Source organism: Elgaria multicarinata, chromosome 11 (assembly GCF_023053635.1).
Source record: "Elgaria multicarinata webbii isolate HBS135686 ecotype San Diego chromosome 11, rElgMul1.1.pri, whole genome shotgun sequence".
NCBI classification, from domain to species: domain Eukaryota; kingdom Metazoa; phylum Chordata; class Lepidosauria; order Squamata; family Anguidae; genus Elgaria; species Elgaria multicarinata.
Window position 1 is genome coordinate 16,651,053 of NC_086181.1, and position 17,365 is coordinate 16,668,417.

The 17,365-nt window shown below is 45.4% G+C and overlaps 1 protein-coding gene across 1 annotated transcript in view; it reads left to right on the forward strand.

Moving 5' to 3' along the window:
* The window catches only part of PLXDC1 (plexin domain containing 1), a 73,138-nt gene that overhangs the window by 20,326 nt on the left and 35,447 nt on the right, over positions 1 to 17,365 (forward strand). Inside the window, exons 2-4 of the mRNA XM_063138688.1 lie at positions 821 to 984; positions 12,064 to 12,207; positions 13,976 to 14,045. Of these exons, the coding sequence (XP_062994758.1) occupies positions 821 to 984; positions 12,064 to 12,207; positions 13,976 to 14,045 (378 nt within the window). The remainder of the gene's footprint in view (positions 1 to 820; positions 985 to 12,063; positions 12,208 to 13,975; positions 14,046 to 17,365) is intronic.

A 17,365-nucleotide genomic window follows, 5' to 3' on the forward strand; every position in this document is an offset into this window, starting at 1 on the left:
CCACTCCAGTTGGGGCCTTTTCTATAATGTCCACGAATGACCCACTTTCCCCTTTAAGACCTCAATTGGAGCTCGGGGTGGGGGAATGATGTGCCTCAAGAAAGCATGTCATTCCCTCCTGCCATGCTAATGGGAGCCTTAAAGGGGAAGGTGTGTCATTCCAGGACATTATTGAAAATTATAGAAAATCCCCCCTGACACCATGGAAAGAACAAAAACCAGGACAAATCCGGGGAAATCCTGACAGTTGGTCACCCTATGGTTGTGACCTCTGAAGCCCTATACAGTTTGAGGCCAGACTGCCTGAAATCTTCTGCTCTACAACCCTGCCCAGATTTTAAGACCTTCATGAGAGGCCCTTCTCTCAGTATCACCACCATCAGAGACACACTTATTATGAATATCAGAGAGGGCCTTCTCGGTGGCCGCTCCTAGGCTCTGGAACTCCCTGCCAAGGGAGTCTAGGTTGGCCCCCTGTGGCTGGCAGACCTGTCTGTTGCTAAAGAGGTTTTTAATTTCTTGATGATGTTTTTTTCTTTATTCTTGTGTCTTTCATTGTATTTTTAATGTATTTCTTTCGATGATATGTCTTAATTAAGATTGTGTTAATCTGGATTTTATCGTTGGCCACCTTTAGAGCCACTTTTTTGTCAGAAAGGTGGAATAGAAATTAATTAAACACATAAATAAAATAAATAATGCTTTTTATTTAAAAAGCAAAGAAAAAGAAATGAAGAAACAGCATAACACAAGATCAATCGCCTAAGAGGGCTTTCCTATAGTAGGAAAACATTTCCTAGTTTTAATTTTTTCCCGACAGGTTGGGCCCAGGGCCATGCATCGCTGGTAGGCGTAGAAGCTCAGTCCTGGGAGCGAAAGACACGGGAAACTTCACCAGAAGACAAAAAGACCCGAATCAGCCAGGATCTTGGTGGAAGGAGCTTGACTATTGACACTTTGACAGACAATGAAACACAGATTGTGGTGAGTTTCACAGAATAAACATTTCACAACCTCAGAATGTTGTGATTGGACAGAAAGCTATCTGACTCAAGTAAGCATTTCTTTCTTTCTAAAGCTACATGCCGATTATGTAGGACGGGGCGGCAACTGGCAGCCCCCCCCCCCCCCCGACAGTTCTGACCCACAGAGTGGTATCACTTCCCCTCTTTCTGCACCCCCCCAGCTAGCAGTACTCTGCCTCTCCGTCTTTTCTTTACTCATTGCTCAGCGGCAAGGAGATGGAGGCAGCAGCACAACAGCAGGAAAAAGAGGACTGCTCTTTTTCACTAGCAAAGGGCATGCTTCTTAACCCCCACATGTACAAGAATGTCCCGTGGCCTTACGTTTGGCGCCGCAGTGCTAAACAATGCATGAGGGAGTGTTTGTAGAAAAAGCTGAGAGAGGCAGCTGCTGAGATAAGTACGTGCAGGCCAGTCTGTATTGGTGCTGTGCTGTCAGGGTAAGACTTTGGGGCAGAGGTCTAGGGCCCCGTTCAGCAAAGAACCTGTGTGGTGTAGTGGTTAGAGTGTTGGTCTGGGAGTTGGGAGATCCAGGTTCTAGTCCCCATTTGACCATGAAGCTCCCTGGGTGACTTTGGGCCAGTACAGAATCTCACACCTCACAGGGTTGTTGTTGTGAGGATAACATGGAGAGGAGGAGGATTATGTACCCCACCTTAGAGGATTATTTACGCTGCCTTATGGAGGAAAAACGGTGAGATATAAATGCAATAAATAAAATGAGCAAGCGGGCCCCCAAATGCAGCAGGACTAGCTTACCTTGTTTGGAAGTAAGCAAAGTAATACATATTTCCAGCTAAAAACAGAGGCCCCATAAGGCCATTCAATCTAGAGTCTAAAATTATTTCACTGCACCACTGATTGGCCCTGAATTTTCCCTATATTTCCCCCTAACTGGTAGCTCTACAAGGCCACGTTTTTCACTTTCTAAGTAAATTATGCCAAACACCCTCTTTTCCAGAATAAGGTTGCGTCCAGATCAGGATTTCTGTCACATTTCATTTCGTATCATTTTGCAGTGACCTCTGTTCTTGCACACCTAAGGGACAAAGTAGACTAAATATTGGAGGGTTTTATTTTTAAAAGTTAAAAATAAACCGCCACTCAGGGGAAGGTGATTTAATTGGGACTGTGGTGCTAGAGGAGGAAGCCAGCAGGATGTAAAGCAGTAGACTAGGATCAGGCAAATCTGAATTCAAGTCCTTGCATAGCCAAAAAGCTCACTTTAGGCTAGTCACCATCACTCTGCCAAACCTACCTTGCAGGGTTGTTGTGAGAAGTTTTGGATGTCGTTAGCTGCCCAGAGGATGCTGAAGAGCAGGGTGAGCGTTGCTGAAATAAATGGATTTTAACCCTTTCCTCCAATGCCATTTTCTTCATGCCAATAACCCCCTCCTGAAGGTGCCATTTGCCCTCTTACTGAAAACTGATGGATGGAAAGAATTAAAAACTGAGAGAAATTCTGGGGGGAAAGTTACCTCTTGACCCTAAGATTTTTTTTATTAACAAAAAATCTTTTTAAGGGTTGATGAGCAAGGATAAGGAAATACTACTTTATCACATGTTGTAGCTAGGGTAATATATGTAAAGCACTGGGAATCTAATCAAATGCCACGAATTAGAGAGTGGTACATTAAATTATGGGATTATGCAGTTTTAAATACATTAACCAGGATTATCAGAGCTAATCAGGGAGAGAGGTCTTGGGCTAAGACTGAGCAACAATGGAAGTAGTTTAAATAATTTTGGAACAGTCAACAAATTATAATGATTGGTAACCTCTTTTTGTTGATATAATGAAGAGGAAATGTTGCTATAAATTGAGGGTTTAGTATATTGCTGTTCTTGTTCCTTTTTCCCCCTCTGAAAAAAATAATTTTAAAAATCAATTTAAAATGTATTTAATAAGAAATAGTGAATGAGAGAGAGAGAAGATCAAATCAGATTTCTCCAGTGTCTCATGTAATTTGGCCTGAGTCTTTGCTTGTGTTCTAATAAAAATTCGCTTCCTCTCTATGACTTGCAATTTGGGATTTAAATTCTCCCCCTCCCTGAAAATAAAACGGACTATATAGAAATTCCCATAAATCAGGTGCCTATGGTGAATGGGGCACAGGAGTAATGGCACAAAGTAAGCTTTAAAAAAAGAGAGAGATCTGCTTTAGACAACACACTAAGCATTTTGACATAAACATTATGGCTTAGCATGTTTTGTGAACCATGACGTAGCGTGTTGTGTGAGCTATTCCTAACCATGGTGGCTATACTCATTAACTATTTGCTGCAAAAGGGTTAGCAGCCTAATTATGGCTTAGCGTGTCATCTGAAGAGGGTCAGAAATTCCGTCATGAAAGAAGACGAGGTCATGTCTAGGAATGGGGAAGATCTCTGACCGAACCAGTTGCTGGAAGGGTGATATAATGTGTCATGAAGCGTGTGGGAAGTGGACAGCCTAAGAAGGTGTTTGTAGGGGAGAATTCTGTCACTGGTGCAGATCAATGGCACATTGTCTATGCGCGTTGGAATCTGAGCGTGAGCTGCGTCTAGATGAAAGGGGGAGTGAATTTTAATGAATTAAAATCAATAGAGAGGAAAAATGCATTGCACACTTTATCGGTGTGGTGCCAGCAGCTATAGCTGCAAAGTTTTGTGCACTCCAGCTGTGGACAAGTGGTGCAGAATTTAGAAGTCTACTTGTGGATGCTCACTTCATTTCAAGACAGTACTGCTTGTTGAAAAGAGGAGGGGAGTGAAATTTGGGGCCTTTTGTAGAAATCTATACACAGCATGCATCTGTAGAGAGGGAAAGGGATTGCCAACTTTTCTGCCAGCCTCTGCAGCTCGGCCTCTTTTTTTGCGTACAGTGGTTTGATCAACAGGAATTTGCACATGGAATATTCATAGCAGGGAGATCAAAGTGTTCCTCAAATTGAACTTCTAAGTCCTGCAGCTCAATTTGCTGATAAAGACTCCGCCACCGAAGACATTTGAAAAGTTGGCAACCCCAGACGAGATCTCCAGTCTAACCTGAGACACTGCCCCAAAGCAGAACACCTGATAGTGTTTTGCGCGTGCGCTATACTTTAAGACAACAGAATGCCTGCTGGCTTTCTCCCCCCTCCCCTTAAAAACTGCCAGGAAAGATTCTGTAGTGTTCCTGGGCAGTTCGTCCCCATAGCTGTACTCTTCTCTGAATTAAGGTGTTTCCCCTAATATTTAACCAAAATCAACCATCCTATGACTTCATCAGATCGGAAGCGAAAAGAAGGGTAGAAGGAGAGAATTTATGCTGGAAGAGGTGGCAGTGGCAGCAGCTCAGGAGGCCTTGGCTGACACAGCGGTGTGAGACACCAGGGGAGGCCACATGCCAGCATCTTCCAAATGGGTACAGCCAACTGGAACGCGGCTGCCTTCCAAAATTCAGTGATGGGTGGTTTTGACTGAAGAAACAGTGGGTGTCTCCCCAGTGCGAGGAAGGAAGGGAGGAGATGTATGTGCTGCAAAAGATGGGGGTCATTTGCAAGCTCATGGGTGTAGCGTTGGTAAAGCCCTGATTATAGCTTCTTTGTGGAAAACTGGGGCCTATTATTACTAAATTTGGTTCATGCACTGCTCTTGTACGTCTGCTTCTCCCTCCAGGGCCGGGCAAAGCTGGTAGTAGGCCCAGGCCAGATGGGAAATGTAGGTCCCATTTCAAACTGCTCATTAAGTATTTTTAATCAGTTCTAAATACATATGAACTAGAACGATTTATAAAAAAAAGGTAATGGCAAGCATTTTTATTCAAGATGTATATAAGACATCACTTCTTCACATTCAGAAATGCTTTACGTGCTTTTCTTTGGGCAAATTCATCATCAACAACAGAAAAATCAAGCAACTTTTCCCAGGGGGACTCGGAGTAGGCCCCCTCGGAATCGTAGGCCCATGCCAACTGGCCCCGCTGCCCAGCCCTGTCCTCCTCTCCCTTTTTGTATCCTCTCTGATCTCTGCTTTGTACATCCTCGTTGTTTGGATGGATCTGGGCTGTCTGTGATCGTCATATGGAATTTACACAGATTTTATTGTACGAGTCAAAGGCCATGATTGTGATATGTGGATGTATGTACCTTTAAGAGGCCTGTAGCAGCTAGTCTCCAGGTCCTCATGGAAGGCCTGGGCAGAGCCTCTGTTTCTTCCAGTTGATGTTGTGGGCCTTGCTGAGGGAGTTTGGAGTGTCACTGTTCAAGGAGGTTTTAGTAATAAAGGAATCCAGCAAGGAAAAGACTCTGAAGTTATTGCCTGGTAGTCTAGGGGCAAGTGGCAGGCTGAGCAGGTAAGCTCACCCGTATGGTCCCTATGCCTGAGGGATACTACACTCAGCCCAGCGTTTCAAGGGGATTTTCCTACGCCACCCTAGTTCCTTGGAGGAAGGGTAGGATACATGTTAAAATGAATGAACCAATAATAGAATCCTGTGGTACAAGTCATCCAGAATTATATTACTCTGTACTAAATGTGTGAATGTGTCAAGGTGATTCCCCCACTCAGTTGCAAATTGTCTCATAACCTGGCTCGCAAATGGTACATGGTCACAGATTATCTCTTTAGGTATACCATGACGTGCAAATGTTGCCTTCAATCTGGCAACAACAGTCACAGCTGTTTTATCTGTCAAGTGGAGAACTTCAGGAAACTTAGAAAAGTAGTCCATGACTACCAGGTAATAGTGACCTTGTAACTCGAAAATATCAGCTGCTACCTTTAGCCATGGCAGGTCTGGGATCTCGTGAGGGATCATTGGTTCCCTCTGATTGGCTGGCTGATGTTCCTGGCATGGCTGACAATTGTTGACGGAGTGGGCGAGAAGTGAGACTACCAGCAAAGTTTAAGGACTATGTTATGGGATAGTGGTGAAGAGCGAAGATTGACATGTTAAGATTTAATTGAACAAAAGATATTGTTTTTATGGAGAAGGGGGGATGTGATATGTGGATGTATGTACCTTTAAGAGGCCTGTAGCAGCTAGTCTCCAGGTCCTCATCGAAGGCCTGGGCAGAGCCTCTGTTTCTTCCAGTTGGTGTTGTGGGCCTTGCTGAGGGAGTTTGGTGTGTCACTGTTCAAGGAGGTTTTAGTAATAAAGGAATCCAGCAAGGAAAAGACTCTGAAGTTATTGCCTGGTAGTCTAGGGGCAAGTGGCAGGCTGAGCAGGTAAGCTCACCCGTATGGTCCCTATGCCTGAGGGATACTACAATGATAAAACGACTACCATATCAAAAAATACAAATAAGTGGGAAATAAACGAAACAATGCAGCATAGTACAGTGTGGAGCCTATGTCCCATGTTCCTCCAACATACCGACAAAAGTTTGCGGTGGGAAGTCACCATATAGCAAAATGGGAACTTGGTTTTAGGGAAGGATTTGCCTTGAATGTTTGGATTGTCCTTTTTGTGGTTCCCTGAAGCCAAGCAAACATCGAACCGTTTTGCAAAGCTCATCCGTCCCTACGCATCTTCCATTCCCATCACCGATATCACCTCTTACGTGTGCGTGCTGATAATTAACCTGGCAGAGGCAAACGCTCTTTGAAACGAAGAAGCAAGAAGGTTTTAAGCAGGAGCTGTATTCATGGATTTGCAAATAATCTGCATTACTTCGTTCAGAATGAAAAGGGTGTTCTTTGCTGGATTCAGGGCCGGGCAAAACTGGTAACAGGCCTGGGCCAGATAGGAAATATAGGCCCCATTTCAAACTGCTCATTAAGTATTTTTTAATCAGTTCTAAATGCATATGAACTAGAACGATTTATTGAAAAGCTAATGGCAAGCACTTTTATTCGAGATGTATATAAGGCATCACTTCTTCACATCCGGAAATGCTTTATGTGCTTTTCTTTGGGCAAATTCATCATCAACAGAAAAATCAAGCAACTTTGCCCAGGGGGACTCGGAGTAGGCCCCCTCAAAATTGTAGGCCCATGCCAACTGGCCCCACTGCCCCCCCCCCTCTGCCCAGTCCTGGCTGGATCAATGTGGAATGCAAGCTTTTGTCTTTCGCAGAATTCTTTATCAGATCTGATAAAGTGCCTCTCTGGACGCTGAAAGCTTGCATGCCCCTACGCTAATGCAACTTTCTCCAGTGAAAAGATATTCTTTTAACCTACTTATAGCTCCTGTCTTTTGACTGACGTAGCAGCAACCCTACCGTGCAATCTCCCACGTTTGCTAGAGGATTAAGGTTAAACGAGGCCTCAGAGGGGGGGAAAAGCAGTGAAAAATTTCTGCAAGACAACATAAGTGGACTGTAAAGCTCTACTCTTATTCTCATTTTTCATGCTTGCTTCCTCACGGTTCCCCCCCCCCCCCCCCGCCTTCCCCAACCCTGTGCTTGTTTTCTTTCTCTCCTCTTAATTCCTGCTGTAACGAAATCAAGGTGGCGGATTGGGACATTGTAATGATCCAGCAATGAGGTCATGATGGAGCACATGCCGAAGTGTGAAAGCTGCCAAGTCCACCCATCCCCGGCAGTTGCTGTTTTCATTTGTTTTCCCCCACACTTACTTTATTGAGAACACATTTGGAAGCTCCTCGCCTGTGTGTGCGCAAAGGAGAAAATCGGGCCCCTTTGATAACTCAGAAGTGCCGCTGGGCCCACACACACCCTTCAGGAAATTTCGGTTCTGATCATGCCCAGCTTGACATACCCCTGGGTTTCATTTGAGCCTAGGCTCCACCAGAATCTACTTTCTCTGCCAGGGCTCGCATTTGAAGATGAGAGTGCCTGAGCATGTGCAGAGTACATTTCCTGCACAAGTGACTGAGGGCAGCTGTCTATAGGAGCCCTCTGTCGATGGGCCCTCTAGGGTAGTTGGGTAAGTGGTGTAATGCCCATCTTCATTACATCTCAGAGACGGGTTATTGCCGCATTCAGCATCCTGCCAGTCTTAGAACTACTGGCTGAAGGATCAGAGGGAAACGGGGTTTGGAGGAAAAACTAGCGTGGTGATTCCTGGAAGAAAATTCATCGAGGCGTGTGCTAATTGTGGCATTGGGGGACTAGAAAGAGCCGTAGCTCTTTAGAGTGACCTAATGACTGGGGTGACTGGAAGGGAGGTGAGATGCTGCTGAGCGCTGGCTGTGGAGTCCTTGGTGCAAATGAACTTCTTCTTCAAGAAGTGGAGGGCAGCCAAAAGGAAAAAAGATGAGCGAAGCCTGACACAACTGCTCCCCAGGGTCCATTGATCTTGTCAGCAGGGCTTCCGGGTCAACAGTGTAAGGCAGCAAATCCCCAGGTTGCAGAAAGGCAATTAATTGGTCAGGCTGTTCTTTTTCACAACCAACTTACTTGCCTTTCAGTCTTATTGACAAATCCTATTTCTTCCTCCCTCCCTCCCTCTCTCTCTCTCTTTTTAAAATTTTTTAAGGAGTAGGGGGTCACTAGATCAAGACCTCAATGGCTTAATCTACACCAAGCAGGATAAAAGGCAGGAGCCACACCAAGCAGGATATAGCACTATGAAAGTAGTATATGGTATGTGTCAATGGGCCCCATCAGTTGTCAGTGCACTTCAATACCGCTATAATGCAGTAGTGTGGCTCCTGCCTTTTATATACCACTTTCATGGTGCAATATCTTGCTTGGTGTAGATTAGGCCCAAGTTAACAGTCTTGTCTTGAAGCACTGGGGGTGTGGAAGGGACAAATACTGAACTAACACCCATTCCTGACAAAATTGGAAACTTGGCCCAGCTAAACCCTTCATGGAAGACCAGATCCTGCCTTTCGCATGACTGCTGTGAAATCCACATGTGTTTTTTTTCCTGCTGGCATTCCAAGACAAATTTGGCCAGAATAAGGCTTCATGTGAGCCAGGAAGGAATCAGAATCTCTGTGTAATGCGGTCAAAAGAGGTCATGATGAAGATGATCAAGGGTACAAGTGAAGACATGAAATCCCTGCAGAGAAGACAATTACGGCTGAGAGGTTAGAACTTACAACAGAAGTTTTGAAGAAGACTGGAAAAAATTAATAGACACACACACATATACACCAGCCACTGAAATATATAAGCAGCAACAAGCACAAGAAAACCAGAACTTCTTAGTGTCATGTGCGATTAACCCAGGGAACTCACTTCCACGGGATGTTTTGATGGCTACAGCCAGAAGTGATTCTTAACAGGGATTAGGCAACTTGTGGCCTTCTACATATTTTGGCCTATAAGTTTCATCAGCCTTAGCCAGCATAGCCAATGATTAGAAAACATGAAAGCTATAGGCCAAAACATCTGGCGGGCCATTAATTGTCCACCTGTGGCTTAGACTATAAGACTTTGGCTAGAAGGATCACATTAATCAGATCATCCGTTCAGCCATGAACTTATTGCGTGAATTTGGACAAGTTGTTCTTTTAACTTAACCTACCTCACAGGGTTGTTGTGAAGATAACATCGGATAACCTGCATCAATATATGATGCCCTGAGCTCAATGGAGAAACACTGATATACAGGTGATGATGATGATGATGATTTTAAAAATACATTGGAAACGAGGCCCAATCTAGTTATTTGCAGCACACTTATTTTAGAGACTGCAATCTGTCTTCTTCATGCCATGCTGTAAAGAAGGGGGGGGGGGGGGAATTCAGCTTCATAGGGCAGTGAAAGAGTTAACCAAATAATCATTCCAGCAGTTCAGTCCCAAGTGGTGGATGATTAGGAAGCATTAAAGGTCTTTTTCCACAAGGAAAGGGCCTGGGATAGCTTCTTTCCACCTCCCCCCACGATAAAAATTTGTATTTTTCTCTTCTTGCCATCTCAGGGAAGAAGACAAATTTGCTAAAACAAGAGGAGCGGGAGAGCCTCCTGCCACATGAAATGCTTCTTTATAAATAGAATTTATGTTCTGTTCACCATCACCAAGCCAGAAAAAAACCCAGTCCCTTTGGGAGATAGAACAAGATCACTCAAATGGAAGCTATTTTCTGTTTTCTCCCCCTCAGTTCTCTGACCTCAAGCCATTTAAAGGGGAAACGTGGGGGAAAGCGGAGCGACAAGCACTCTGTAATATCCCTGGCTCAGTGAGCAAGCTTCAGGTTTGTGAGATCTACTTTGCTTTTTTTTTTTTTAATTAGAACCCCAAAGTCCACTAATCAGAACCAAGTACAAATGAGTGGGGGAACCTAGGAAGCTTCCTTGTACTAAGAACCACATCACATCTAGGTCGAAACACGCAGCTCCCGACGCTTCTCTGTCATCGCTCCGACGTCGCTTCCTGAAAACAGGAAGTAATAGGCCCATTCAGTCCAGTAGGAGAGAGCAGCAACTGGACTTTTTCTGGGTGCGTGGGTTATTATTTATTTATTTATTTAGTACATTTTTATACCGCCCAATAGCTGAAGCTCTCTGGGCGGTTCACAAAAAATAAAACCATTAGGAACATAATAAAACATGCAACAAGCGGATGTTTGCGGCGCAAGAAAGGCCAGAAGGGGTGGAAGATGTGCGAGAGGCAGACGACTTCATGTGAGCAATCCATGAGTGCTCAGTAACGCACGTGCAGTAAAACGCTCATCGGATGGAGCTTAGAGTCAGGCCAATGGTCCATCTAGGCCAGCCTTCCTCAACCTGGGGCGCTCCAGATGTGTTGGACTACAACTCCCAGAAGCTCTGCTGGCTGGGGCATTCTTGGAGATGCAGTCCAACACATCTGGAGCGCCCCAGGTTGAGGAAGGCTAATCTAGGCCAATACTGTCAGCACTGACTAGGGTGAGCATATGAAAAGGCGGACAGGGCTCCTGTATCTTTAACCGTTGTATAGAAAAGGGAATTTCAGCAGGTGTCATTTGCATGCATGCAGCACCAGGTGAATTTCCCTCTTCATCACAACAGTTAAAGCTAGAGGTACCCTGCCCTTTTTTGTATTTGGTCTATACTAGAGATGCATCACTTCTGCAATTTTAATGGAGATACATCACTTTGGCAAAAGGCATAACTTGTCCTTCTAGCTAGGATAGGTAGCCTTGAGGGAGTGCCTCTCCCTTATATGTGCCTGACCTAGGGTGACCAACTGTCAGGATTTCCCCAGATTTGTCCTGGTTTTTGTTCTTTCCATGGTGTCAGGGGGGATTTTCTATAATTTTCAATAATGTCCTGGAATGACACACCTTCCCCTTTAAGGCTGCCATTAGCATGGCAGGAGTGAATGACATGCTTTCTTGAGGCACATCATTCTCCCACCCCTAGTTCCAATTGAGGTCTTAAAGGGGAAAGTGGGTCATTCGTGGACATTATAGAAAAGGCCCCCATTGGAGCGGATGGTGGTGGTGCAGAATGAAATCCTTTCCCCTCCTCCACTCCAATCGGGTTCTTTAAGGTGGCGGGGGAATAACGTACTTTCTGCAGGACTCAGAAAGCTGCTTCCCCACACACACACTAGGTGTCCTCTTTTTTGGTTTCCCAAATATGGTCACCCTACCTGACCGAGACTTGAGATCTGTTGGAGGAGCCTTCCTCTGCGTCCCACCAACGCAAGACATACGCGATGGTGGGACATGGGAGAGGGCTTTCTCTGTTGTGGCACCCCGACTGTCAAATGCCCTCCCCTTGGAGGCCCGATTGGCGCCAACGCTGACTTTATTCCGGCACCAAGTAAAGACATGGCTCTTTAACAAAGCCTTTGATGGCTAAATTCACCAAGCTTGCACATTGTTTTAACTGTTCTAATTAGTTTTACTGCTTTTAAAGTCTATACTGGTTGTAGCTTGATTAATGGTTTAATTTGTTTTTGCTGTGTATATTGTTTTACATTGTTGTATAATTTTATCTGTTTGCTGCCCTGAGATCCTAGTGATATAGGGCAGGTTACAAATGTTTTAATAAATTAAAATAAATAAAACAAATAACCTGGTAACCGTCAGATGATTTGGACTATAACTCCCATCAGCCCCAGGCAGTGTGGCCAATGAACAAGGATTATTGGTGCTGTAATCCAAAACATCTGGAAGGCACCAGGTGAGCTACCCCTGCTCTGTAGTAACCAGATCTGTTTCTCTCTACACAGGAAGACAACCACAGCTACTACATATCCCGGATTTATGGTCCCGGTGAAATGCGGGCCAAGGAACTCTGGGTGGAGGTAGCAGAAGCCAATCGGAGCCAAGTCAAGGTCCACGGAATCCTATCTAATACACACAGGCAGGCCTCGGTGAGCTCCTTTCTTCACCTGCCCCTCTCCACTCAGTGCCCATGCGCATACATGTCCGCCTGTAACCTTTGGTGCAGGCAACCTAAAACTGCATTTCCAGCCGTTTTTCATTAGGGGCCGGTTTTCTGCATACTTTATCCCAGTCTTCACCCAACCTAGTTCTCTCCAGACATTTTGGACTACAACTCCCGTCACTCCTGATCATGGCCTGTGCTGGCTGAGGCTGATAGGAGTTGTAGTCCAAAATGTCTGGAATGTGTACCCCAGCTTGGGCCCAGAGGGAGAGACAAGCAAATGTGCAGAGGCAAAAGAAGTGAGGAGACAGTGCGCGTGCATGCACAGGGAGAGGAACCATTGAAAAACCCTTGTTCAAGGCTGGAACCAGCATAGGGTCCTACTCTCCCGGAGATGACCTTCTTTCCTTTCCTTTTGTTTGCGCTCTTGGTAGTGGCTTCCAAGTTCTAGGATCCAGAAAGTCAGTCATGAAAGGCTAAAATCTCTTTATTTTAACTGCTGCATCAACATAACCAAAAGCAGCTATTGTGTTGGGAACTATTCAGGGGCATTATTTTCAACTCTCCAGAGATGTAGCCAGCAAATCAATACTCTTAACTGCTGGAACAACTTCCCAGCTACTGTTTTCTGTGGGACTCTTCACACCTAACTATGGCAAATTGTGGTTTAATTAACCTGCATTCCACTGTCTCTGACTATTCAACCTCGATCAAGTCAATTGGGGGTTGGTACGTGATGTTTGAATCTGGCTACTATAGATTAATTGTAGGCTAAACAACCCATAATTAACCTAACTACTATGTTTAAACCATAATTAATCTTGGTTGTTTAACCCACAATTAATCTATAATGTCCAGGTTCAAACATCACGTAACAACCTCCAGTTGTCCTGATCAGGGGTTGAATATTTAAAATGGCGTGACAGGCACCTGGCACACTCTGTGGCAGATTGTGTGTTAATTAATGCACAAAAATACACAGCTGATTATCTTCTACAGCATTAACATTGTGCAGCTGAAGTGATATTAAGTCTGAGTTCATACCATGATTTTTATTTAATTTTTTGTTTTGGGCCATTTAGAACCCTATGCTTTGGCTGTGAAGTACTCCCCACCCAGCCCCACTTTCAACTTGGGTCTTGACACCAGTGCCCTTTTGGTGAAACCTTCTTATTAAACACATACACACAGAGCAGGTGGTCAGTCTAGATGACCTTTGAGGTCCCTTCTAACGCTATGAAAATCTGTACCAAGAATGTGAGCTGCACTTCCATTAAGGCCTTGTACAACTGCAGGATTTGGCATCTGGTGCAGAATTCAGCACTCTGAGAATCTCAGCTTCAATTTATATTTTAAAAAGGAATTTTCTTGTGGCAGCAAAGATGAGCTTGAAAATATGCAAACATATCTGGCAGAATTTCAGAAGCCAGTGGAGGGGCTTTCATGCCCTTCTCTGTGATTAGTGAAAACAGAAAAAAATATTCCAATAAGAATATTGGAATATCTTATTGGAATATTCCAATAAGAATATAAGAAAAATATTCCAACATGCAGATCTGCTTAATGCGCATCACTGAACCAAATTACTGGCCTTTCCTTGGCACAAACCTGGACTTCCCTTCCTACTGCACAGACTTGTATCTGTAACCCCATCCAATGCTGCCCTTTGATCACTTGGGACATGAACATGTTCGACATACCATCCAGCACACCTTCTGCATTTAATACTGTTATTCCCATCTGTCCTCCTACAGAGAGTCATCCTGTCATTTGACTTCCCCTTCTATGGGCATCACCTGCGGCAGGTCACCATAGCAACAGGAGGTGAGCCAGACTGGGTACCACATCAGGTATATGGGATGCTGTTTTGCAAAGCTTTGTGGAATACGAATGCGTAGCTGTAGCAAAGGTTTCAGCAGCAACTCTTTAGATCATGGCTTCTGTAATATCCCCATTCTTTTACCTTACATCCTTGGACTTTAACTATAGCCACTTTGAGTGTAAGAACTATGGGTCAAGTCTCACCCCATTGCATGGCCAGGTAATACATCTCTTATTCCTGAAATAAGGAGGAAATAGTAATATGGGAGACCCTGAAGTAAACCTTCAAGATTATTATTTCTGCTGTCATTCACTTGCTCTGGGCTGGATTTCCCTAATCTTCCCTAACCTAATCGTCTACAACCTGGTGCCGTCCAGATGTATTGGACTACAACTCCCATCATCCACAGCAAAACTGCCCCCTGTTGGTGTTGGGAGTTGTAGTCCAACACATTTGGACAGCTCCAGGTTGTGGGAGGCTGTGGCCTAGAAGGAAGGCAGCTCATTTGCCACCATGTAAACAGTATGTTGGACTAGATGGGCCGTAGGTGCAGAGACCCTCAGGCCTAGAGAGGGAGGGAGGGAACCCGGCCCTCCTGGGGTTCCAGTCCGGCCCTCCTGGGGTTCCAGTCCAGCCCTCCAATGTTCCAAGCATGCTGTTCCCCTTCCCCTGACTCTCCATTGTTTGATAATTTCCTGGGTTTAGTGCAGGTTTTTTTATCCCATTCTCAAAGGTTGAAATGCCTCTTCTGTTAAGGTTTCTCTAAGCAAGCGATTTATACCACGCTCAGGACTGGCCACTCACGGAAGTTTGTGGGTCGATTTCATGACATGGCCAACAACCAGGATGTCTCCCATGGTTTCCCCACCCCCTTATTCCATTTTTAAAAAGATCAGAGATAAGCTGATAGGGTGACCATATGGAAAGGAGGACAGGCTCTTGTATCTTTAACAGTTGTATAGAAAAGGGAATTTCCGCAGGTGTCATTTGTATGCATGCAGCACCTGGTGAAATTCCCTCTTCTTCACAACAATTAAAGCTGCAGGAGCCCTGCCCTCTTTTGCATCTGGTCAAACTATATTAGAATAATGAAGAGGGAATTCCCCAGGTGCTGCATGCATACAAATGACACCTGCGGAAATTCCCTTTTCTATACAGCTGTTAGAGATGCAGGAGCCCTGTCCTCCTTTCCATATGGTCACCCTAAGGTGGAATAACCCCTTAATGGTGCAAAATTAGCAGTGTATAAAGTTGGTGTTGCACTATGAACTTGCCGAGGAAGGACTTTCTGCATCTGTGATTGGAGGGAGAAGAGGGTAAAATGCCTCCCAGCAACAAAGGGAGGCAGATTTGATCCCCCACCCCACCAAGCACACCCCTTTAAGTTCTGTGGGGCTTAGTCCCAGTTAAGTGTGCCAAGAGTTGCAGTCACAATCTTATGTCTACTTAGAAATAAGTCCTGTTGTGTTCAATAATTACCAGAAAATATCTGTCAGAGGATGGTTCCTGCCTCAATTATATGTGCTCCCTCGTTTAAGAAGTTCTGAAGTGAAGGGGCTGAGAGAGGAGACTGGCAACTGGAGGAGGGGCAGGCCCACTGGTAATAGGAGTCAGGAGAGCTAATTCCCCATTTCAGGAAGTTGGGTGAATCCCTGAGCGGACATGTGTCACCTCCTGCTGCACTTTGAAACTGACCCAGGTTAGTCCAGCCTGCCCAAACCTGGGGCTCTCCAGATGCATAAGACTACAGATCCCATCATCCCTGGCTGGGGGTGCTAGGAGTTGTAGTCCAAGACATCTGGAGGGCACCAGGTTGGGGAAAGCTGGCTTAGTCTGAGAATCTATTCTGGCTCTACCAGCTCCTTTGCGTTCCGCTCCCCCTCTTGACCTCCGTGATCCAGCGTTTCCACTTGTGGCAACATCTGGCATCTATCTGTGGCATCCGCTGGAACTGCTTGTTTCTCCGCCTTGCGTGCAGCCACCACCGTCATCAAGTGGGCACCAGTTGTCCTCTCCCAGCCTAGCTCTAATGCCTGGAATAGCTCTCCTCCTCTCTGAGATCCTACAGTTCATAGCTTGGTTGTTTAAACCGGCTCTGCCATTAGGGAGAGTGATGCAGCTGCCTCAAGCAGCTGATTTGAGATGTCTTGAAAAGGCAGCACATAGTTATTTATCATTGTTCTATTTTTACTGCCCGAGAGGCATTGTGGGCTCTTCTGCCCCAGATGTCAAAATAACTCGTTCAGCCTACGTTGCTTGGCTTGCGGGGTGGGGGCACCATTTGCTGCTCTGCCTCGGGCAGCAAAATGCCTTGAGCCAGCTCTCGTAGTAGAGCAGGTCTTGCAAGTCTTTGTGTCTCAGGTGTACTGGCTGAACGGTGTGGCTGGCCTGCTGATCATGTCCCCAACATGCTGTCCCTTCCCACCAGGGCATTGACTCTTTGGATCCGGAGGGTAGCAACGTGTTGAATCTCTTTCAGCCCAACGGGCGAATTCCATTGGTGAGAAACTCAGGTTGGGTGAGGTGTATTCCAGCAGTGAGGGAAGCCAATGACAAAAGGGGCAGCCCCCAAAGCCCCAAACACCAACATATTGTATCTTAATGCTCTTACTGACTCTAATGTTCTTTAAACAAACGTTTTATAGCACGGATGTTTGCAGGTCATTTTGACGGTGCAGTGAACCTCCTGTGCATCTCCCGCTCCATTTCCTAGTTTTAGTGATTTTAAAACAGGCTCAGAAAACCCGCCCCTTCTGAAAAACGTTGGTATTTATTTCCTGCCATGTGCAGAAGAAGTTGCGTTATAAAACTCCCACTAGAGGGTGCTGTTCCTTTTCTCTTCCTCCGGTAATTACAGCTGTTGCAGAAGCGGAAGAGATGCAGGAAGCAGAGGCACGGTAAGGGAGAGCGATTTCCCACTGAAGCAGCTCCATAACTAAGCCTTAGAAGAGTCATTTCAACCCTTTAGAACGGGGTGGGAGGGGATTACATAAAAGCCAGGTATACCCCCAAACCATCAGTGTTCGGGAAGTGGGGAGGGAGGCACATAAATGGGGTGTGATTCTATGGGGAATCCCAGTCACTGAATGAGACATTTAAGCCCAACCCAGGGATGATGAATCTGTGGCCCTCCAGATATTGTTGGATTACAACTCCCATTATCCCTGTCCATTGGCCATGCTGGGCAGGACTGATGGGAATTTCAGTCCAACAACACCTGAAGTTCCCTACTCCTGCTTTCACTGCTGCAGTGCACTGGGATGTGATACTGGGGTTCTTAGGAAGGCCTGGGGGAGAAGGCGATAGAACGGCAGATTACGCC